Source organism: Apis florea, unplaced genomic scaffold, assembly GCF_048593485.1.
Source record: "Apis florea isolate Af1SG1 unplaced genomic scaffold, ASM4859348v1 contig_1615_pilon, whole genome shotgun sequence".
NCBI lineage: Eukaryota > Metazoa > Arthropoda > Insecta > Hymenoptera > Apidae > Apis > Apis florea.
In genome coordinates, this window is record NW_028256416.1 from 3,351,139 (window position 1) to 3,374,635 (window position 23,497).

The 23,497-nt window shown below is 37.7% G+C and overlaps 3 protein-coding genes across 20 annotated transcripts in view; 2 read left to right on the forward strand and 1 right to left on the reverse strand.

The window, feature by feature from the left end:
- The window catches only part of 5-HT2A (5-hydroxytryptamine receptor 2A), a 31,904-nt gene extending 20,319 nt beyond the window's left edge, over positions 1 to 11,585 (forward strand). The window contains exons 4-8 of one of the 4 annotated variants that reach the window (XM_086904158.1): positions 6,068 to 6,292; positions 7,097 to 7,409; positions 7,985 to 8,248; positions 8,720 to 9,016; positions 9,768 to 11,585. In XM_086904158.1, coding sequence (XP_086760284.1) covers positions 6,068 to 6,292; positions 7,097 to 7,409; positions 7,985 to 8,248; positions 8,720 to 9,016; positions 9,768 to 10,005 — 1,337 coding nt within the window. In that variant the 3' untranslated portion in view covers positions 10,006 to 11,585. The remainder of the gene's footprint in view (positions 1 to 6,067; positions 6,293 to 7,096; positions 7,410 to 7,984; positions 8,249 to 8,719; positions 9,017 to 9,767) is intronic. The other 3 variants (XM_086904286.1, XM_086904244.1, XM_086904207.1) reach the window with 3 other exon arrangements.
- HnRNP-K (Heterogeneous nuclear ribonucleoprotein K) overlaps positions 10,999 to 23,497 on the reverse strand; it is a 90,809-nt gene continuing 78,310 nt past the window's right edge. For 6 of the 12 annotated variants that reach the window (XM_086905110.1, XM_086905065.1, XM_086905319.1 and 3 more), the window contains 5 exons: positions 17,723 to 17,851; positions 17,200 to 17,611; positions 16,575 to 16,726; positions 16,277 to 16,446; positions 10,999 to 14,423 (listed from right to left, as the gene is read on the reverse strand). In XM_086905110.1, the coding sequence (XP_086761236.1) occupies positions 14,396 to 14,423; positions 16,277 to 16,446; positions 16,575 to 16,726; positions 17,200 to 17,611; positions 17,723 to 17,851 (891 nt within the window). In that variant the 3' untranslated portion in view covers positions 10,999 to 14,395. The remainder of the gene's footprint in view (positions 14,424 to 16,276; positions 16,447 to 16,574; positions 16,727 to 17,199; positions 17,612 to 17,722; positions 17,852 to 23,497) is intronic. The other 6 variants (XM_086904836.1, XM_086904887.1, XM_086904775.1 and 3 more) reach the window with 1 other exon arrangement.
- On the forward strand, positions 19,778 to 22,098 carry LOC100870771 (cytochrome b5). Of its 4 annotated transcripts, none has more exons than XM_086905896.1 (3): positions 19,778 to 20,362; positions 21,422 to 21,725; positions 21,881 to 22,098. In XM_086905896.1, exons 2-3 carry the CDS (start codon positions 21,464 to 21,466, stop codon positions 22,048 to 22,050), a joined length of 432 nt encoding a protein of 143 aa, XP_086762022.1. In that variant the 5' UTR covers positions 19,778 to 20,362; positions 21,422 to 21,463; the 3' UTR covers positions 22,051 to 22,098. The 4 variants fall into 4 exon arrangements, with proteins under 4 accessions (XP_086762022.1, XP_012346927.1, XP_086761975.1 ...); XM_012491473.3 differs by having other exon boundaries at positions 19,779 to 20,362; positions 21,905 to 22,098; XM_086905849.1 differs by lacking the exon at positions 19,778 to 20,362 and adding an exon at positions 20,399 to 21,028.

The window sequence follows — 23,497 nt, forward strand, 5'->3', positions numbered from 1 at the left end:
AGGAAGTAGTGGATTCCTTTGTAGTGGCACTCGATTTTTAACTACTAACGAGCGTCACCGCCACGAAAAACGTCCGTTTCGATGCCCGCGGGAACGGCTATCGAGGTTAAGTGTGTTTTTCCGTTTATCGATAAGGACTCGCCAATGGAATGGCGCTCGGCCGAGCTCCACGCCGTTTGCCTCCAATATTATCGATGGAACGCGAAACATGTCGAAATTAGTTTCCTTAGATTTAAAACAATCGAGGCAACAATTTTCTAAATAATTTAACGTTATTATTTTTCGTATCGTCCTTAACATATCGGCGACGACACGTATCGTCCACCACGTGTCGTGAAATTCTTTCCTCGAAGAGCGACTAGAATGAATTTTAGATCGATAGAGCGACGTGTTTTAAAATAAAATATTCGTATTTCGACAAAATGACGATCTTAAAACGAATAATAATATCCTAACCTTTCGTTATTCGTTCCACTCCAATCGTTTCTTCTACGTGATAATTTTTCTCTTTCGAAAATTTCTTACAAATAATTATATATACTCGATTCGTGTCGCAAAAAATCTACGATCTACGTTCTTTGAGAAATTACTCACCCTTCGTTCTCTTGAATACTTTCAAAAATAATTTCGGCAAGCATTCACGCACAGAGAGAAAAATTTCATTTTTCACTTCTAACACGTCTTAACTTTCTTCGTCGTGAAATTTTTCTTTGCGCGCACGGTTTGAAATTGTAACGCCGGTTTCACGTAACAGCCTCGTCCGTTTCACGTCCGTTCGAACGAAAGGAAGGGTGAAGGATCACGCGTGTTGCAACCTCTGCGAGAAACCTTGCTGCGGGAAACAACGGAATTTTCATTTGTCCATCGTCCACCCGTTGCCCATGGTCACGGTTTCCTGGGGAATGAAATATTTCTCGTGGCGGTGGAAGACCAACAGCTTCTTTGTCATACATCGCCCTCCTTCCGATCCCATCATCGGGGACAAGGACGCGCTTTTTTAATTAATCACCGCTCTTTCGACTCGTTGTATCGCGTTCAAAATTCCGCTCGTCTCGTATCAAGGAAATCACGCGGTTTTTTCACGGAATTATTCCCTTTAAAAAATGATTTCGAAAAAATGGAGAAAGGAAATGGAGAGATGTTGGTCCTGCTTGCTTCTTATTCGATTAATCTTTGAAAATATTTTATCATTGAATCAACGAGTTGTACAAACGAGTTATGTTGGATTAGTATTATTAACTGAGTCATTCGAAGAATTATTATTCTTTTCGAATAATAAATATAAAGGTCACGTAATAGATGGATTTCCTCTATTTCGTGCCCTACTTGTTATTGAGTAAACAATAACGAAATGACTTTTATTACTATTCCTTTTTGCAATGAATTGCTTTAAATGTAAAATAGCGTTCTCCTTTGAACCTCGAAAAAAACTTTGACTATCTGTAAATAATCAATATTCGATGTATTACGCTAGGGATTTCTTTTTGATCGATGAAAAAAAATCCTTTGATATAGTTCACTTCTCGTACTCGAGGGTGTTCTTCGAGGATCTCGAACGGGTTGAAGGGGATTGAAGGAGTATTCGGTATCGATAACTCGCTGACTCGGACAAAAAATGTCGAAATCGGCGATAAGATAATTTTCAGGCGAAGAAATTATTGCATCGAAAATTTTTTCCCCTGGATTACGATCACGATTAGGCTTATCTTTCAAACTTTATGTTAAAAAGCTTTGATTTTTCTAAAAAAAAAATAAAAAATAAATAAATAAAACTTCAAGTTTATAAAAATACGAAATACGCTTGAATAGAAAAGAAAATCTGTATACAGAAGCGATATTTATATTTTTTATATTTCCCGCCAATTCTACTTATCCGAGTTATTCTTCGAATATTCGTCGTTCATTTTTCTACCTTCCAGCGGTCGTAATCGTAAAAAGATCATCAACGAGTTATGGCATTTCCCCCGTCAAAATCATCCCCTTCTTAAAACCAATCTCTTCCTCCAAAATATTATTCTTTATCTCGGTCCGATAGGCCCTTGCCTTATTTTCTTACAGCAATAGGCTCTCCTCTGTAACGAAAAACTTGAAAAACAAATTTTTTTACGATCGTAACACCTGAAAAGTCCTCAATCTCGTTCAATTCTCGATACGCGTAAAGGATTATTCGCTCGACGAATAAACGAAATCATCGACGAAATTTTCGAGCTGTGAGAATTGGTAAAAAAAAGAAGATGAAATATATATACGTGTATAGCCCTTTGATTAAATTCTCATCGCGAAAGGCACTTTGACTCTTCGAGTTAATTTACGAATACGTGGAAAGAGGAAATACGAAGATTAACTCTGTTTGAAATTACAGAAAGATGATCGCACGGCGTCAAAGTGGTGATTAATACGTTTATAGATCTCTTTCGCCAATCTCACCAAAATTTATATATATTTCCATAATTCTTGTAATTTTGCGCTCTGGTAAATTTTATACTACGTGAAAGAAAGAATTTATATCTTTATATCTTTACAAACAATACAAATATACGAAAGAGAATATCCCTTACTCGAATCGTATAAAATCCACTCGCAGCGTCACAAATAACGGCGCGCCGTCCGACATTTATCAGCGTGTACAATTTTAGTAAATGCTGCTTATCCAACTGCTTGGCCAAGTGCAGATATAAAATATATTCTGCCGGATAAATTCGCATATATGTGATCATAAATATAGCATAGACGGCCATTCGACGATAAACCATTCGATATGCATAGATTTTTCGATATAATAACGCGTATGAGCCGAAAGGAGAAAAGGGATTCCATTGCCAGACATCTCCAAGACGTTTCATTATCCATTCATATATATATCCTCTATACCCTCGCGCCTCTCAAGACGATATTTCACTAGGGGTTCGATTCATCTTTTATCGTAGTTTGGAATCGCGTTTTGGAACGTCGTTAATCGTCATTGATCACGAATCAACAATGCCGAATTAATTTGAGTCGTAATACAATTGTTCTTTCAAAGCTGGGCTTGATAACAGTTAAGATGATTAACAGCGGTCCGATAAAAGGTATGAGTTAAAATCGATCAACCTAGCCTCGTTAACTTAGTTATTTCCTCTTTTTTTTCTTAACACACCGTCAATATATCAATCGACACTTCGACAAGGAACCGTCCTTTTATTTTCGCCAAATTTCATTTTTATCTCGATCCATAATTTCGATCTTGGAGAAATTGCACGTATCTCGCAATGGACGATGGAATTTTAATCTGTGTGTTCCACACACGTTGAATGAAATCTCGCCATTATCCGGGTGACAGATAAGAGCCCTCTGTCATCTACTTACGAACCTCGATTTTCTTTATTTATTTTAAAGTTTATCGATAACGCGAGAATCGTTATCGTATACGCGCTTCAAAGATTTAATTAACTCGAAATCGTTTAATTATACATTTTTTCGACAAATTAATTAATTCTTCTAATTACAATATAGATTAAGCTATTGTATCGCGAAATTTTCAAAACTTATTACACGACTCTTTTCATCTTCCGGTTAAAAACATCGGATGTATCGGCGAAGAATGAAAAGTCGAGTCGTCGTGAAATAAATATGGGGAAAATCGTCTTCGAGTCGGTCGATACGTTTATCACGCGGAACGTGTCATCGTTTCGGAATCGCGATTATTATCGAGAGATGGAAAAGGAAATAACAAAGGACGTGGAATCTCTACGTGAACGTCGTACCGAACGAGCGAGGCGACGAAAATTGCATTTCCATCGCGGGCATCTCCCCCCTCTCACCCCGAATATGCATATCGCGCTCGTCCACGAAATTGTTTCTCCGCAACGATACACGCTCCGAATATACGTATCGAGAACATATCGAGAATTTTTCTCCCTGCCAAATCCTTAAAAATCCTATTTTTTTCTTCTTTTTTCCTTCCAATCTTCCAATTCGGATCGAAACTCGAGGATACGTAGCTTCGACAAACTTTGACGAAAGCGAGAATATTTTTCGACACGAGGAATTCGTTGTTAAAGTTGTCGATTTGCGCAAAGGATTTTTGCTCGATCGAGTTTTTTTTCTTCACCTCCACGAAGTGGGAACTTGCCTTTATAACGGAAATCATAGAAATCCGAACGTAACGACGGAAGAATACGAAGTTTATGTATATAGAAGAAGATTAAAAAAACCGATATTAAGTTTTGTACGTGGTATTTTCACAATATATATATATATAGCTGGAGAAAGTTTTTTAAGTATTTTTCAAGGATATATCGGTAAAAGTTCGATTTCCGCTCCGCTGAGTAAACATTAATATCAAACCGGGAGGAGGGTTATCCATTCGATACTTGGGAAAAATTTTTCCATTCCATAAGTAAGTTTCCCAGGGCCTCGTAAATACTGAGAGATGAAATGTAAATGATACCGGTTTATAAATGCGTACCGGTTGAAAGTTCAAAGTGACGAGATTTTTATTCCGGATAAAATTGAAGATTCGTATAATGGTTTGAGAACCGTTTGAAATTTTATTCTCGTTCCTCCTTCTTTATACCCGTCTCTTCCTCCTAAACTGTTAAAAGCTTCTCGCGTTTATTTGTCGCCGCTCGTTCATCTGGCAAAGCGCAATTAATCCCGCGTCACCTCGTCGTCAACAAATATCTATGATTCCATTGTTGATTCGGGGAGACGCGGGAGGAGACGGGTCTATTCTCTCTCTCTCTCGAGGAATTTCATTAGATGGAAAATTATACGTAAGTAAGTGTATCGCGTCGATTTTATCGCCCAATGGAAAATAGGCAACGGTGATAATGCGGGGAAGAAGTGCAGCGGACGTGTAGCGAGACGAGGAAAAATGAAAGGACCTCGATGGAATACGAATTCGTGATCTCCGGCCGGAAAGCCGATATTCTACGTCCTCCACCACAGCACCTTCTCGATTCTTTCGCGTTATTGCCACTTCTCTTTCGGTTTCTCCATCTTCTCTTCTTCTCCCCTTTCAACATTTTTTCTTTTTTAACTCGAATCCAAAGATGAAAAAAAATTACTCTCCGATCGAAAAATTAAAACAAAGTATCGGGAAAGATTTTTCGATCTTGAATCCTATTTTTTTCTATCCGACTTTTTTCACTTGAAAAAATCACTTGTTGAAACGAAATTTCGCCCTCGACAAAGGCACACGTTCAATTCTCAGTTTAACTAATTGTTAACCACCACTGGAATTTACCCGATTTTACGGTTAAACGCGCGAGCCTGTTAATTTTAACTCGTAAGATGCGCGTGAAAACGGGCAACATCAAAGGACCTCGATGTTAACAGCCGGTTTACATTCGTGGCATTTTGTATGCTTTCGATGTTTGGACGGATCGGAATGCATCTCTGAAATTGCAAAAGACTTTGCGTGGAAGAAAAAGAAAAAAAGAAGTGCATACATGTTTAATTAAGATTAACGATTAATTGAAAACCTCGTTGTTGGCCTCGTGTCCGGTATCTGGACAGAAGGAATTGTTGATCAAGGTATATGAAAAAGAAGATATAAACACTCTTTCGCCGTGCAAAACCAGCATGCGCGTCACGTGTACGAATTACGAAATATTCCGAAATGAAATTGAATCCCTTATGATATCGTGTCTGCTAAACTCTTGGCTGTTTTCGCGTGGATTAAATTAAATTATATAGAATGTGGAAATGTTAAATGCGCGCTTTTTTCTTCTTTCTTCCCTCTCGAGAAGCTCGTTTTCGCCAATATACGATACGTCATTCACAAGAGGAGGAGAGATTAAAGTAATACGAGTTGGCCGAGTTGTAATTTGGAATACGATTCAACCTGTTCCTCGGTTATTTCTAGTATCCGGCTAATAATAGATTTTACGATTGAAATAAGGAGGTGAATGGAATCGGAATCGTTCGAGAAAATTGACTGAATGTGCAAACTTGACGAACGTCCAAAATCCAAATTTCAATCGTTTTCGTTTCTGATATAAGGAATTATAAGATCGTCTTATATCATATTTTTGAGTCTAATGAAAAATCGCTTGCGATGAAAGGACCGTGTTGAATGTTGCAGGATACTGGCCATTCGGGGTGGTGTGGTGTAACGTGTACGTGACGTGCGACGTGCTGGCTTGTTCCGCGAGCATAATGCACATGTGCTTCATCTCGTTGGGCCGGTATCTCGGCATCCGGAATCCTTTGCGGACGAGGCACACGTCCACCAAACGGATGGTCGGCTTCAAGATAGCGGCTGTGTGGTTGCTCGCCATGCTGGTCTCCAGCTCGATCACGGTGTTGGGTAAAATCAGATTTTACACGTTTTTCTTACGATTCGAGAGGAAACGAGTCAGTCGTCCGTTCGTTCGTTCGTTCGTTTGGGAGAACAATGATCGAAGTTCATTGGAAAAGGGATCGATACGCGAGATGCGATGCAAAAGTTCGGGTATTCGGAAAGGAATAGCGTTTCCTTCGAGCGGCAGGTTAAATGGGAAACTTGTACGCCAACTCTTCTTCTTGCCATTCTATCCGAGGCGAGGGCTGCTCGATATTCGAAACTGTTTCGCATACAGTGAAACCGTGGACTGGTCGATAAACGATTACGGGTTTTGCCCAACGGGCGCCTCGTTTTTTCAGAGTCGCGAGATTCGAGGAGGGGGGAGAAAAATTGCATTGCACCTTTCCAATCTTGCCTCTCCTCCTTTTCTTTCTTTTTTTTTTTTTTTACCCGAACAATCCCACAATCCTCGAGTTCCCGTCCTAATTTTTCACACTTGCAACGTTCTTGGATCCACTCTGATCCACCGATTAAATTACCGTCCTCGAAGTCTTAGATCTAGAGAAAATCTAGTCGTTGTGTTTAATTAAACAGTGGCCTCTCTTTACCTTTGACCAAATAAAACGAAGCAAATTACGCGGACAGTGGAATGTTGTTGCCACTTTGAGATATATATATATATATATATATGCTTTCAATGACTTCGGTTTTGGACTTGATCCATAGATAGATAGAGAATTTAGATATTTTCTATTTGATTGTTTCCGTAAATATCTTTGCCTCAATTGAATTAATTTTATTATTATTAACGATATATTTTTTTCCCAGGCATAATAAATCCTCTAAACATTATGCCACGGCCGGGAGCGTGCGTGATCAACAACAGAGCGTTTTTCGTGTTCGGCTCTCTGGTCGCCTTCTACATCCCCATGATCGTCATGGTGGCCACCTACGTTCTGACGGTGCAGCTGCTCAGGCAAAAAGCTCGTTTCATCGCGGAACACCCCGAACGAGATCAATTTCGAAGGCTAGGGGGCAGATACTTCTCGACCAAGGCCTCTTCCACCTCGACCGTGGAAACGGCCACCCCTTCGTCGTCGCGGTACACGTGGAGGACTTCCGGCGGTGTCGGAGGCGACAGGTAAACGAATCAATGTAACAAAGAAATAACGAATGAGGAAGAATCGTATAAAGTTTTCTATCTCGATAATGTGGCAAACGAAATCGTGGCAATTAGAAATGGTAATTTATCCTGAAACCTTTAATCCAATTAACTTAATGCGTAATACGTAAATTTCGCTGTTGATCCCCGGTGAACATATTTTAACGCGACTCCATTGTCGCATTAATGGAATTAAAAATCTTTGCTCCTCGTTCGTCCCATTTCGCTCAACTTCTCCTCTTAATTGGAAAGGAAATTAAGGGATGCGATTAGCGAAGCAAAATATGGAAAAAAGAGAAGTGACGAAGAAGTGACGGTGAAAATTATATAAATAACGATTAATTAATTCGTTCTGATATTATTCTAGTCCGCTGAATACAGCAATTTCGCGCAAAGATATTAATTTTCCTTTAAAAAAAAAGAAAAGAAAGAAAGAAAGAAATTTCCAATAAAATTTCGAAACAACGAAAAAACATGTATGTAACGTGGAGGGCCGTATGTATTCGTCGTGATAACTTTGTTGCCGTAAACGGAACAATCGTTTAATTTTCCAGTTTAACCAAATTAAACGCGGAGGCTTTGTACCGTCGCAAGCATAACAGGTGCAAGGGGGCAAGGTCGACCAAGTCTCAACCGCAGTTGAATTTCGCCGTGAACGGGGCGAGCAACCCGACCGGAAGCGGAACCGGGGCGAAACTGGCGACGAAAGTGGATCAGGCGACGCAAACGCCTGAGAATATCGCCCGTGAAACAAGGAATTTCACTCTGAAGGCTTTGAAGCTCCAATTAAACGTCACTCCCAACACCCTGAATCTCAGGTTTGAATCCCGCCTCCCCTTTTTTTCTCTCCTTGCTCGCGTTTTACGATTAAAAAGACGCGGTGTCAATATAGGAGCGTTCGTTTCACGTTTCGTTCGATTAATTATTTAGTTTATTCATTCGCACGGTTGAAAGTATCTCGCCGTTTATCCGCTCTCTGGATCGTTCGTTTATAACAAAATTAACTGTATTCGACGAATATTCGCAATCCTCGGTTTATCCTCGGTGTTTGTCGATGATTCACCAGGTTGGCAAAGTTTAATCGCGAAATTGAGAGATTGTTCGTATCCCGAAATCCCCCGGCACACGGGATTGCGCGTCAACGTGTGGAACGAATCGCGTTCACTCTATGGGATTAACCCGCGAGCATGGAAACCCATTTGCACATGCAAATGGCGGTCGATTCTCGACCGCTCCGCGTGACTTTCGAATCCAGAGGGCAAACACAAGCCGTGTCCTCGTGTTCTCAGGTTTCTCCCCGGCAGAACGAAGAGGAGATCGTTGGCCGCGAACGCCGTGGCAACGGAGCAGAAAGCCAGCAAGGTGTTGGGCTTGGTTTTCTTCATGTTCGTCCTCTGCTGGGCGCCATTTTTTCTATTGAACATATTTTTCGCCGCGTGTCCCGAGTGCTCGGTGCCCGTGCACGTGGTCAACGTATGCCTCTGGCTCGGCTACGTGTCCTCCACGATCAATCCGGTCATCTACACGATCTTCAATAGAACGTTCAGGGCTGCGTTCATCAGATTGTTGAAGTGCAAGTGTTCCAGGTCAGTTAGATCACCAACCAACTTTCGATCGTCGCTGTGCATGCCAACGCTTCTCACGAAACTTTCAACGTCAAATGTTTCGAACTATTGAATCGTACTCCTAGGAACGATTGCAATTCGGACTCGAGAACTTTTTTTTTTTTTTTCCCTTATATTTTAGTTGCGCTCTTTCTTTTAGCCTTATCGAGGTAGATTTTTGCCGCAGTCATTGGCAATACTCTGGCCAAGATAACGTCCACGGTCACGCGGACGTTAAATGGAAAGAAGGACAAGTGATTGGTACTCGAAAGATGACATGCACGTATTTGAAAAGTATCCGATATTTACCGCGTTATCTGTCTATCGTTCAAAAATCGACACGATATCTAGATAAGAAATAATCCATCGATAATTCCCAAGTATTAACAACTAACGTTTTCCTTTAATTTCATCTCCAACTTTCCACGTACCTCGTCATCTAGAAAAGAAATAAAAAAAAAAAAAAAAAAACAGAGAAAAACCTTTACCGCTCATTCCTTCACCTGTATCTGTCGAAAAACTTGCTCCCTTATAAGAAAGAAAAACAAATCTCGACAGAAATATCCACGAAGAAGAAGAAGAAGATTGGAGAAGAATAGGTAGGAGACGTATTAAATCCCATAGCACGTTCCTCGCCCCGTATTGTAGGCCATGAAAGCCCGATAAACCGATCGTTCCACGGGCTTATTACTCTTCTTTAATGCATGTATCTGAAGGAAGAAACGTTTTCTAGGTCAGCAAGGCCGAGGCATCGTTCGGTGACGGAAAGTGGACGAAACGCGATGAGCCTGTGCACCCCGACCGCGCTGCCATTGGTCATTAGTCTTCAGGGTACGCCGTTGTTGACGCCAACACCGAATCCGACGGCCACGCCGGCCTCGGCAACCTCCTACGTGACGATGATGCATCGCACGCCAACCTCCCTTTACCCTGACACTTTTCATCAACACGAGCACGATCAGAATTGTTGAGGAGGACAAAAGTCTCTTCTTCTCACTCGAGGATGCGAGATCGATCACGGGTGGAGCTCACGCGGCTCCACGATGATTCCTCGTATCGAGGAGGGGATTTCTTTCAGTTCCCCCATTTTTGTGAAATTTCATTATATTCGAGAAATCGGGGAAACGTGTTGAACAAAAGTTTTCCAACTAGAAATTATTCTTCCCCCTTTATTTATGGGAGAAGAGGTGAAATGAAGTTAAAAGTTTCAAATTCCTTCGAATATGGACACAAGTGGGATTATGGATAATGTGTAATCTCGAATAGAGAGAAATCGAGTAATTCGAGAGAATGTTTGAACGACATTGATCTAAAAATACCTGCCGCACAATTTTTGCCTCGTGTCTTTTCATGCTCAATCAATGGTAAAGGAAGAACAGTAAAGAATCCCGAGAAGAAGTATATATATATATATATATGTAAATGTGATAAAACATTTTGTATTGTCGTTTACTTTCTTCTGGAAATTTTTCAGACGATGCAAAGATTGTTGATCCAAGTGTTTCATTTCGAGCCAAAGATTATTCATAAGTGGAAACGTACCTTTTAGAGAAGCGATTCGTTGTAACGAATTAGAAGTAAAATTGCATGGAATAAAGAATAGCGTGCCGATTCCATCGTAATGATCGTGCGGACGATCCATTTTTCATCGATCCTATATCTCGTTTTTTTTTCTCTCTTTCTTTTTTCTCCGATACGTTCTCTCGATTAAAACGCACTATCGTCTGTGATACCGATGGAAAAATATTTTTTTGTTCCACCGCGGACATTCAGATTATTCCTCGTAGAAGAGAGATTCGATAAAAATAAAACAATTAACCGGAAGAATTGTAACAATGATAGAATTATATCTTATTTACCTATAGAATTTTCTCGATTTTGAATCCATCGTTCTTGAGATCGACGAAATTCCCATACTTTCCAGCCAGGAAAAAAGAAAAAAAAAAAAAAAATGTCATTCCTACTTTTACCTTCATTTGTACTAACTTTTATTTGACAAATAAAAAGTATCCATTACAAATAATTGTAAACTGTATATCTTATATAATACACACATCGTGATACGAGCGAGATTACGATTCTCTCTCTCTCTTTCTCTCTTACCCATTCTCTCATTGCATACATTTTTCATCTTAATTGTACACGCACACCACTTTCTCCCTCTCTCTTTCTCTCTCTTTCTGTCTGGATTTTTTTCTCTCTCTCAATCCTCGGTCGATTCACAATTTTCACGAACTTTCTTCCACCACTGTGTCTTCCCTCGGCACGCGTTCGCACACACACAGAGACACACACGCTAAACACACCAATTTCTCTCCCTCTCACGCATTTCGTGTGTGTATATGTATGTATGTATATGTATTTATGTATGTTTCTCTGTTTTGTTGCCTGTTTCTCGTGTGTTATTCTTATTACATAAGTCGATCTCGGAGTATAATGAGAAAATGTTCCGTGCCGCTTCCATCACGATTATATAAACTCGGCAAAAGCGAATAATTTATTATCTACGTTGAGGCCAATTCGAAATAAAAAAAAAAAAAAAAAAGAAAAACTATATTTCCATTATTTCTTTAGAATTTAAGAATATTTGTAATTCAATCTTCCATCATCAAAATTCCTCGTCAAGTGGAAAAATGATCGATATCGCAGAGAAAAACGGATCGAATGTAAATTGAAATCAACGAGAACAAACTCATCGTTGTAATTGGAGGAGAAGAAGCTTGCCAAGAACATTTCTCATCCCCGACACCACGAAAAAGACGGTACAATCGATCGTGAGTCGAACGAAAATGCACGCGCGATTCTCTGTTCGAGATCACGCGGACGTAAAAGATTCCCTTTTTATTTCTTTCTTCTTTATTTTTTTTTTCCTTTTTTCTTCCTTTTTTTTTCTTTTTTTTTTCTTTTTTTTCTTTTTTTTTCTTTTTTTTGATCTTCGTTTAACACGACGTTGTGTGGGGGGTAGGGGGTAGGGGGGATGGATCATCGAAAAAGAGGAGGGGGCTTGGTTTTCCTTATTAAACCTAAGAGAAAAAAAAGGGCGGCTCCGTGTCGACCGGCGCCGGTCGTTTAATAGAGATGCGTTAAAAAAAATGCCCTTCGTAGCGTCATCAAAATCCTTTTTTTTTTTTTTTTCTCTCTCTTTTAAGGTTATGATTTCGCACTTCTTTTCTTCTATTTCCGTTTCGTTACGAGGTTATATTATATCAGGGTATATAGAGGAGAGAGAGGGTAAAAAGGGTGGTGAGAGTTTCTATTCGAGGAAGGGAAAGAGGACGAGTTCGTTCTAACTTGAGGGCGGCTTTTCGATTCTTCTCTATTATTTCTTTGTCACTTCTTCCTCATCTGCGATAAATCTCTATTTAAAATTGGCGCCCGCGCGCTTGTTCAAGTTTGCAACCTCCAAAAAGAGAACACTCTTATTACTATCCTATCACCGATGAACCCAACGTGTAAAAAGTTTCAGAGGAAACAAGATGAATATTTGCAGAGCTCGAGAAAATACAAAATGCAGAATTGACTTTGGGCTAGTATTAATTTACGAACGAATTTCTTCTCGTTTACTTTATTTTCTTGCAAGACTCTGCTTCGAACGATCCGTGCGAAGAGACCATTACCATCATCATATAGGTGTTCACTTTTGAAAGTTCGAACTTGATGTTCGATGTTTTTTTTTTGTTAAATGTTTAATTTAAACACTCGATCCATACATATAAGTAATAAAACTTTCTTCCCATTAAGCTGCTTTTTCTTCTTCATTTGTCTTCTTCTGTCGCAGATGATCATAACGTGTGATATATATATATATATATGTCCTTAGAAGTGATGTATACGCAATATAATTTCTAATACGTTGGCCATTCTTATTATTTAAGAACCAAATTACGTCCTTTTCCGGTTAAACGCGTTACCTATTTTCTAAAAAAAAACGCATCCTCAGACTTCGTTGCAAGTTTTTCTTTTTTTGATTCAACATCTCGTACTATATAGCGATATTTCCAAATAGAGTTGCCTTGTATAATAGCTTAGCAGTTTATCACTCTCTATTATTAGAATTGTTACACGCTTAACAGTTACGTCGCAGAAAAAGAGATTACGAACACTTTTTACGCGCTCGATCAGTAAAATTGATAAGTAGTATACGATCAATGCAAAATTACTCTTCTTAATCGTACGATAGTTAATCATAATTAAAGATAATCGTAATGCAGCAATAGACGGGTGGCGGGCAGCGATTGAGGAAAGGGAAATGATATCGTTAACGATTTCTTTTCTCTTATTTTTTTTCTTTTTTTTTTCTTTTTTTCCGTATTTGGAAAAGTAATATGTTATATACAAAAAGTACCGCATATTATAATGAGTCGATATTTTTTTTTTTTTTTTATATATAGATTTATAGTTCTCTCGTCGTTTCTGTTTTCAATTCACTCGATAATCTCTCCCTTCCTTCGATATTATCGCTACATTTTTCCATTGATATTTAAACTTTTCGATCTTTCACCTTCAGCTGTCAGAAACTTGAACATGTAAAATTCATGAATTTCTTTTCTTTTTTTTTTCTATTTTTTTTCCTTTTTTTTCTTTTTTTTCTTTTTTTACGATTTGCCACGAATAAAAGAACAAATTTCGCAATGTTTCCGCAGCAAAACAGCGAAGAAAAGAGGGAACAGAGAACAATGTGCGTTTCGATAGGGACTCTTTGGGGGGATGGGTGGGGGGTGGGGAATGGGGGGATTAGTTAAAACAATAAAGGAAATAAAACGAATGGGAAATAAAAGAAGAAAAAAATGATCATATCAAAGCTCGTCCAGAGCTGTGGAGAAAAGCACGTGATATAAAATGATTGGGGGAAAAAAAAAACAACTAAAAAAAGAGAAAAAAATGCGTAAGATCGAGAACGATCTCAGGCGTAGAAATAGTGCTGTTCTTTGGCCTTTCTTGTACGAGGAGGTTGTTCCTCGAATGCCAATTCCATGTTTCTCGACTCGTGAAAGCAGGCAGGTGAGCATTATTTTTTTTTTTTTTTTTTTTTTTTTTTTTGCTCATAAATCCATAGAATCGAATGGAAAAAGTCTGTAGAATAGATTGTCTCTCCTTGCTTTTTGCTTTGACCGATTAATATTTATATAGGAAATTTTTTTCCTCTTTTCCTTTTTTTTTTTTTTTGTTGGTCTTGCAACGCATAAGGAGAAACGCCAAGTATGTGATATTATATTGTTTCTTTTTTTTTTTCTCTCTCTCTCGATGAAAAAGTTCTCGTCGCTTTTAATCGGTCTCCACTTTCCGCGCGAAGAAGTATCCCTAAAAAAATTATAAACGCATCTTTGGCTCCCCCCGAATGCTTCCTCTTTACACCACGTCCTAATAATGGTCTGCATTCTCGTGCACGCTGTAACAGATCATCAGAAATATTTTATTAGAGAGGAATGGTTAATTAAATTTCAAAATATAAATTTCGTCGAATTAATTATGATTAATCGATGATCAATCGTTTTAGATTCCTAATAGGTCGCGATATCCTAAAGAGATCATCATGCTTGAAACTATCTTTACGAAAAATTGCATGGACAGCATTTTCAAAACGTATTTATTTCAATGTAATTACATTATATAACTCTACTAACGATACAGTTGATATTGTTATGCAAATTAGAGGGGAAAAAGCTCGCAAATTATAAAGGGTAGGAATGATTGCTTCGACTCGACGAATAGATGGCTAAATTTTCGATTACATTTTTTCCTTCTTATCCATCTAGCAGACGTCCACGTTATCCTAAGACAAATACAATTTACAACAAAGAACGAATCGGACACATCAATTCATATTTAACATTGCAAGCAAATACACATAACCTCGGCCATAGTTAGAATCGACTTTTTTTTTTTTATTTAAATTTAAACACATATTCGTAACATCTACACGGATAAAATAAACTGTGTGAGAAGCTCGAAAGAAAATTACAAGTTACGCAACGCGAAAGAACGTCACGCGAACGATGGAGGCCGCAGCGGGATTTGATGTTAGTTCCATAAAAGCAGGATATTCTTGGGAAGAGAAGGCGACGATCGCGAGCGCCTTTGTAGGATGATTAGTGATTCCTTGTTATATCGAAAGTAGAACAACAAAATCACTAGTCTTCCATGCAACGGCGCTCGATTTCCCATTTGCTTAACTCGTTCAGCTTTAAATGGTAGTAGTAGTAGTAGTAGTAGTGGTAGTAGTGGTAGTAGTAGTAGTGGTAGTAGTAGTAGTAGTAGTAGTAGTAGTAGCAGCAGTAGCGGACGTGTTCTCCAACGCCGTATTCTCCACCTTCGATTTCCTTCACCTTCGCGACGATTATTATTATTATTATTATTATTATTACTTTTTTTTTTTATTTCCTCTGTTCACTTTTCTCACGATTTCTTCTCGCATTGGTTAGTCTTTGAGGCTTTTAGTTAGTTCCTCGTGCAGGATTCGTGTGACTCGATGCGACCGGAAGCGGAATTTAATTTCCCTCTGTTCAATAGCGTTTACTTGTCGAAATATTATATAGGCGGCTCCTGGCGTGTAGGCCGCTTCGAGCGCTAATAAGCTAAGGATGTTAATGCGTGATCGTGGCGTGAGTATGTGAGCATTCTCGATTTATTGATATTTATATAAGAAAGCTAGAATAGAATTTTCAAGACGAGTGAAGAGAAATTTGGATCGATGTTTCTTTTTTTTTTTTTTTTTTTTTTTTTAATTTGGAGAAAAGTGACACGTTTAAAAAGTTAAGAGTGGAGAATCGCGTTTCATCGGGGGAAAGTGGGAAAATCGATACTTACGGTAGATAGATGGAACGCGTGTTTGCGCATTATAAGCTATCCATTGCGACGATAGATAGAAGCGTGTTTGTACAAAAGCTCCCTACCCACTTTGCAAAGACTTCGAACGCACACGTTTACGCGCCAGGGATTCATTTCTAAAGTTACTTTACAAAGCGGATTACTCCATATTTCACGATTGAACAGAGACGCAGAATTAATGAAGAAACTCGTTTACAAACAATGGTACGAATATGCCACAGCTAGTATAGGCGCAATATACATTGTAAGAATGATGTTAATTATTTGTTAATCGACGTTAATACATTTGTCACGTGTTAAAATGCTTCAACAGTTGCTCAAATGGGAGAGTAAGTATAGTTACAGAGAGTTAAAAAAAAAAAAAAATAGTAATAATAAAATAAAATATCGCACATTAAATAACGAAACAATTACCTCTGCTGAAGCAGGTACTGAGCCATTTGTATCTGACTGGGTAATCCGGTTATAGTGATAATGCGATCGTTACTGCCAGACAACGGTTCGTCTATAGTAATTCCAGCACCGCTATCTGATCTTACTTTTCGAATTCTGGCGCCTCCCTTGCCGATAATTGCCCCAGCAAGCTGTTGATCAGATTAAACGTTAAGAATTATCCATTATTCGCTAATTGATTCTGCTATTAGCTATCTATTATCCTTACTTTTCTTTTAGAGAAAGTGTTTTAAAGTCTATCGGAGAAAAATTTACTTACGTCTTTAGGAATGGTGACTTGAGTGGTGGTCTTTCCACCCATATTGCCCTGATTCCCTTGATTATTGCCACCCATAGGTGGGCCGCTCATTCCCGAATTAGCACCACCACCCAAACCGTTTGGCGCGCCTCCTTGCATACCCCATCCATCACCTGTGCGCGAAACACACAACGATCGCTACGATGATAAATATTCTCCAAAACGAAGAACGCCGTTCAACGCATCGCCTATTCATTCTCTGATCTCTAAGAGGAAGATTCACGCGAGTGAATCGTATTAAATTTAACCGCAATTCATTTCAATTAACAACTCGAATAATTCTCAACCATTAAGACATCGAATATTTTAATCATAAAATTCGATTAACTCTCCATTACTATTTCGCTATTTCGATATTCAATATCCATTTTTTCCCGTTTTTTTTTTTTTTTTTTTTTTTACATAAGTCATATTCAGTTATTCAAATTTATTCAAATCAATATTCATATTTCATATTGAAATCACCTGATTACAATTATTCTAAAATTAGAAGATCGCTAATATTTTTTATTTCTCTCGATAACTTCTAACAGATAAATCTCACACTCGGCACGTGGCAGAGGATTTGCTGAAATATTTCTCTTACCATTGTAGTTCCCAGCGGCATACGGCGGCGGGCCACCCCTGTTGCCGCCGTATCCGCCTCGCCCGCCTTCGTATCCTCCACCGCCGCCTCCTCCGCGAGAATTGCCCCCGTAGCCGCGATCCGGTGGCCCGCCAGACATACCGCCGCCTCCGCCGCCTCCGCCGCGCGGCCCACCTCTCGGTGGTGGCGGGAACCCGCGATTCATGTCGCCTGGCCCAGCGCGATTGTCGCGTCGAGGCGGCATACCTCCGCCACCGCCGCCGCCTCCGCCGCCACCGCGCCCTCCAGGACCCCCAAAGCCACCCCCTTTCCCTTGGCCGCCGTCCCCGGTCCCATAGCCGCCGTAGTCGTCCGCGTAATAATCGTCGAAGTTGTGCGGATCGTAGGGGTTGTTCACGCCCTTCAGTGGCGACTGAAACGAATTAGAAAAGGAAATATTGGAAGGGGCTTCGTTCCTTTTTTCCAATCTCTTCTTTCCTCTGGCGATAAAAATACGAGATTATTTATTTAATTTCGTACTCACGGTTTTAATAGTGGCGATCAACTCGCGGATGCACTCGATGCACGTGGTCGGTTTGCCGCAGATGCTGATCAGCCGGTCAGTGCTATGAGGGCAGCAGTGAGAATAAATCTTGATCCTTGCCCCAGTTTTCTGCAATATCGAACGAATATACTTGAAGGGATCGGACAATTCGAACAACAATCTCGTCGAAAACGTATATTATATTCAAAGGGTGATATTTCGCGACACTTATAAAGAGCCATGAAGCGGAGAAAGTGAAAGCCTTAATCGCGGCCGATCATGGCTGTCGCGTTTCTCTGCTCGATAACTCGACGTTGCGCGATTCTCTAGGCGCCAATGGGCGGATCGCGTGCTTCGAGCTGGTTAACAGCCAACCCCGTTGCTTCTCGACACTCTGCTTTCAGAGACAGGGTCGGGGATTAAAAGCGGTAAACGTACCCCATTCGGTCACCTTTAATCTGTTTCCCTCTTTTTTCCCTCCGCCTCCAATGTTTTTTCTTTCTTTTTTTTTTTTTTTTTTTTTTTAGAATCGCTTTTACGTAATTATCGTGCCAGGATCTCTGGTTTCTCCGTGGAGGAGGAGGGGGAGGTGGGGGGATAATTAAAATTAGCAATCGGTTTCGATTTCTCGTCCCACGAATCGTGGAACGTTCAAAAACGATTTTCTCTTTCCTCGTTTTTTTACTTGTACTTCGTGCGAAGAAGAGAGATACATACATCAGAGTGGATATACATCGCTCGAAGCAAAACTTCCGAAACAAAAACGAAAGAGGTTCGATGGAATTAACGTGATTATTCAAGGGAGATAATGAAAGCAGGGCAGTGATTAGATATCGACTGTATATCGCCTTGCTGTTCGTACTCGTCTAATTTGACCATCTTCGAATTTCGTATTTTCCATTCAGTTTTACGATAAAAAAAAATTTAACATTTTTTACGGATATTGACGAATCAATATTTTTTTCCTATTCTACGCGTTGCATAATTATCGTTATTACCATTATGTTTTATGTAAATATATGTACATACGTAAGACACGCTTAACATATATAAATATTTAACTATACATTTTTATAGTTAAATATCGTATGTTTGCAATGTAAATATATCGTGCATTAAAAAAAAATCAAAAAGACAACAAATTGATATAATTATTGGCGAAGAAAATTCGATATGAACTACTTCTTCCATAAATAGAAAAATTAGAAGAAACGGTATAAAAGAAAAGAAAAAGAAAAAAAAAACATATACTAAATAGATTCGAAATATACTAATTACAATCGATGAAATTTATTGTTGAACAAATTTATTGTTCTCTGTGAGAAAAAAATCAAGGGATGGGAATTCAATCTACAGATACATTCTCGGCAATGGATATTCGACATTGTGTGGAAATTGCACCGTTTAATTACGTAGATCAAAGCGAACGGCATCGTCCGCTTCCCTCGCCTCCATTCATCCGTTTCCAAATGCAGAGACATCCGGTCACGCAGAACTGACGAATCGCTTTTACACGAGAGGCAGAGAGGAGCCACTGATCACTCTCAAATTCTCCCAATTTCCACTTTGTTTCTTTCGAGATATTAGATGCCTTCGGCTACCAACCGATCGTTTCAACATTGATTCTTGCCCTCTGATTGCATTCCGTGAAATGGAAATAAAATTGGAAAATAATATCGGGACATGAATAAATAATCGAATGAATAATTAAACAAAACTATAAAAAGGAATTTCATCTGTATAAATATTCATCGATATTTAAAATTTTATATATCGATTAATTTTAAATTTCAATGCATTAACAAAATCAATTGAATTTCAATTTTGATGTATCTAATGTTTGAGATATATATATATATATATTTTTGTCCCTCGATATATATATATATATATATATATATATATATATATGCGAATTTATAAATAAGAATCTTTCATATCTTCCAATTATTGTTTGATCAGTATTTCTTTTGCAAATTTAAACTTTAGAGTGATAACTATTAGCAAGATTGTAAACAGTTGTGTAACTATTTGCTAAGATAATGATGAAAAAAAAATCCTCAATCTACGGTTATCGTTTGCGCCACGATAGCAGTGGAGATGAAAAAAAATTACATTAATTAAAAAGATCGATAGAATAGTATGAAAAAATGTATAATATCTTAATAAACGGAACATTCTATCACGACGCATGAAAACCAGTCAAAAAGAGAAAGAAAGAGGGAAAGAAAGAAAAAATTCGGTATTGTGCTGTCCAAGCGATTCACGCTTTTGTTGCTGCTCGTTTTCCACGGTGCAAATTTATATATTTAATAATTCACGGTACCCCAGAGAAATAAACCAATATCCGTTGGGCACCTCCTGTGTTAACGAAACGAACACGATCTCGATAGTCTCATTAAGAATTTATCGATCGACAACGCACTTCTATTCTGTGTAAATGACTACGCAAACAGTCCGTGTATTTTCATTGAATTCATTATGCGAGAATCCACGAACTTCGACACTGTGAGGAAAAAAGAAATGCTAACTCAGTTAGTTTTAAGCAACGATAATACTCGTTTAGAATATCTTATACGTTGACTGAAAAAATTTAAAATATCTTGTCTAATCAACTTTGTCGCTTCGTTGAAAACACAGGTAAGCTTCAATTTTTATTATTTACTTTGACGTATATTACGTGGATTTTTTTCTTTTTTTTTTTTATTAATATAAAAATTTTTTCGTTTCTATTTTCGTTTGTATTATATTCGTGGAATATAATTTTTCCATCGTTACAATATTTCGATCGATTAAACAGGGAATCGTGATGTGATTAAATCATAGAGAAATATTAAAATTCTTTTTCTATAAAAATAATAATAATAATAAAAAAAAATGTGATCTATCAAATTTGAAACAGTTCCAAAACTTTTTCACTAAGATTTATTTCTCGAGCAGGAAACGTTACCAATAATAAGTCGTGATTAACATGTGAAATAAAAAGAAATGACCGAGAAACCGCCTTTCTCGAGGCGAAAAAAAGGAACGTTGATGCCTTCCATTGACTTTGCTTGGAACGAACGTCCACGTCACAAAACGTGTTCGCTTTTCCATACGCCAGACGTGCTTCTTAGCTTTCTGTGAATGGAACTGTTTTCCGCTTTTAACTGTGCCAAAATTTAATTTTATCGAGAAAACAATAGATTCGACGACGTTCGTGAAATTTCGTCCCATTCGACTTGATCAATACGCGATATCCCATTTTTTTTAAACCTGTCTTGGAAACGCTAAAATTTTTATTCTTAAAGGAATGATTGCAGACAGGTAAGCTCGAAGATTCGATGGAATTTTTCATTTTAATTACGTAACATCGTGCGAATTATTCAAGATTTATATATTATTAGATATAATTATGGATTAGTTATGATATGTATCAAAACGTGGAATCTAATAATAATCGTGACATGTATAATTATAATGTAACAGCAAAGTCTTTTTTTTTTCTTTAAAATCTCAACAGTGTATACAACAATATTACATATTGTTACTGAAAAGAGAGAAAGATTTATAATTTGATTTTGCATTGGATCACGATACATAGAAAAATTTCTTTAATATTCTTCTCTTTCGATATTTCTTGACATTTTGCCACTCTTTCATTTTTTCCACTCCAACCAATATTCAAGATGTTAAATTTCTTTTTTTCTTATTATTTAGATTTCAAGAATTTTTTGCGATCAATAAAAACTGAAGAACAAGATGTCGAAAACTTTCACAGCGGAAGAAGTAGCGAAACACAATCACGCTAAAGATCTATGGATCGTGTATGAAAAAGGTGTGTACGATGTTACAAAGTTTCTAAGCGAACATCCAGGCGGGGAGGAAGTGTTGCTGAATCTAGCTGGACAAGACGCGACACAATGTTTCAACGACATTGGACACTCGGGCGAGGCTGTACAGCTTCGTGAAACCTACAAAATAGGAACGGTTGTCGGCTCTGTTCCTGCAACATCATTCGGTGGTACGTTGCCTATTTTTTTTTTCCTTTTTTTTTTTTTTCTACTTAGAAATACTGTCAGTTCATTATTTATATTTAAAGAATATCGAAATAGAGGAGAAATGTTTGCTCCATTTTTGATCTTTAAATTATACACAACCGAATTAATATCAAATTAGGAAATGAACGATCTTTGTTTCAAGAGTTAAAAGTGCAAGACACGACGATAGATGACGATAATTGGGAATACCAGCCACCGAAATACGAATCGTCACCGTGGCTTAAGGTGATTATCGCAGTTGCTGTCGTCATTTACGCTTATATATTTTATTATTTTTGGTATTCATAAGGAGGATAAAATCAGAATGTTATAAATAAAAATACTTGTATTTTTTAAGAGAGTGGATTTTTCATTTCTTTGTTTAAACCTTCCTATTGCGACCGGACCCGTGCGATTTAATTAATATTGAAATCATATTTTTTTATCCGTCAAAATATTTTACAACAAATTCTCACGAAATGGATGAATTTTTATCAAAAGAAAGAATATTCTGCGATTTAAATATCTTGTCTGAATATTAATAATCAAACGTAATTTAAATCATTTGTCTACTTTATTCTTCTAAAGAATATTAAATATAAATACTTTGATAATTTTATTTTATTTTTTTTAAATCCTATCGATCGAGATATTTATTTCTACGATCTATTTTTCGATATTTAAGAATACAGATGAAACGAAATTCTATCCTTCAACATCTGGTCAAACTAGATTCAATCTATTTCTCGATATTCTGGCACGTCAACCGCGCGTTTAAATTAAAATTCGTGTCACGAAAATTCAGCCGAGCAAGATGTGCTCTCTCCTATCCAGCCACGCGATCAATAAAACACTATTTTTTTTTTCTTCTCTTTTTTATATCTATATCGAATCTATACGTACACTTCTCCGTATTGTAACAACGTGTTCATACGAACTCTATGAATAGAAATCGTATTTCAAGTCGCATGTAATATGATTTTTATGATTCGCTGTAATTGACATATTATTCGAAGTCAACGAACATCGTTAGAAATTGATTGAAACCGATTGTCGTTCATTCTAGAAAATCTTTCGTATATTTTGCGAAATTTTGCCGATGCAGCATGATTTGTGGATCGAGTATAGATCCTATCCGACACGATTCATGCAAATATCCTTATATCGTGTTTGTTACCAACTAAAAACTTGTATATGCATGAGATGTGATAATATTATACAAAGTTTCGATTGATGACACGCAAAAATGTTTGTGCGTCGTATCACTTAATATGAACGGATCCTGATCGAATTACGAATGCGGATACGAGCTCCTCCGCCATCGTGACTAACCAGTTTTCAATCGGTGCAATTAAAGCTTGAGAATCCATTTTATTTCTAATGCATTGAAAATTCCATTACGAAACTATATATGCATATATATAAAAATAAGCAAGTTAAGAATATAATTATTTTTTAACATAAATATTTATCTTTGGTTCATCCAGTAAAGATGATACAATATAATGCGAGGGATAAAATGAGATTTTATTTTTGAATCAATGATAGAAATCAATGATAAAGATAAATATCTGATCGGGAAAATATATTTATTCCTAAATAAAATTTTAAACCGTAAAAATCACAATTTTCCATTAAAATAAATCATAATATGGATATATTTCTTTATACGTTGCTTACATAGTAATATAATGATCACTGTAATGAAATATAAATATTTGAACAATGTATTATTACCAGTGACTATCATTAACAC

What these genes read in the sequence shown, in the direction of transcription:
- LOC100870771 (XM_086905896.1), top strand. Translation starts at nt 21,464, where the DNA reads ATGTCGAAAACTTTCACAGCGGAAGAAGTAGCGAAACACAATCACGCT. An exon ending in TCCTGCAACATCATTCGGTG is followed by an intron (nt 21,726 to 21,880) that starts GTACGTTGCCTA and finishes ATATCAAATTAG; the next exon opens with GAAATGAACGATCTTTGTTT.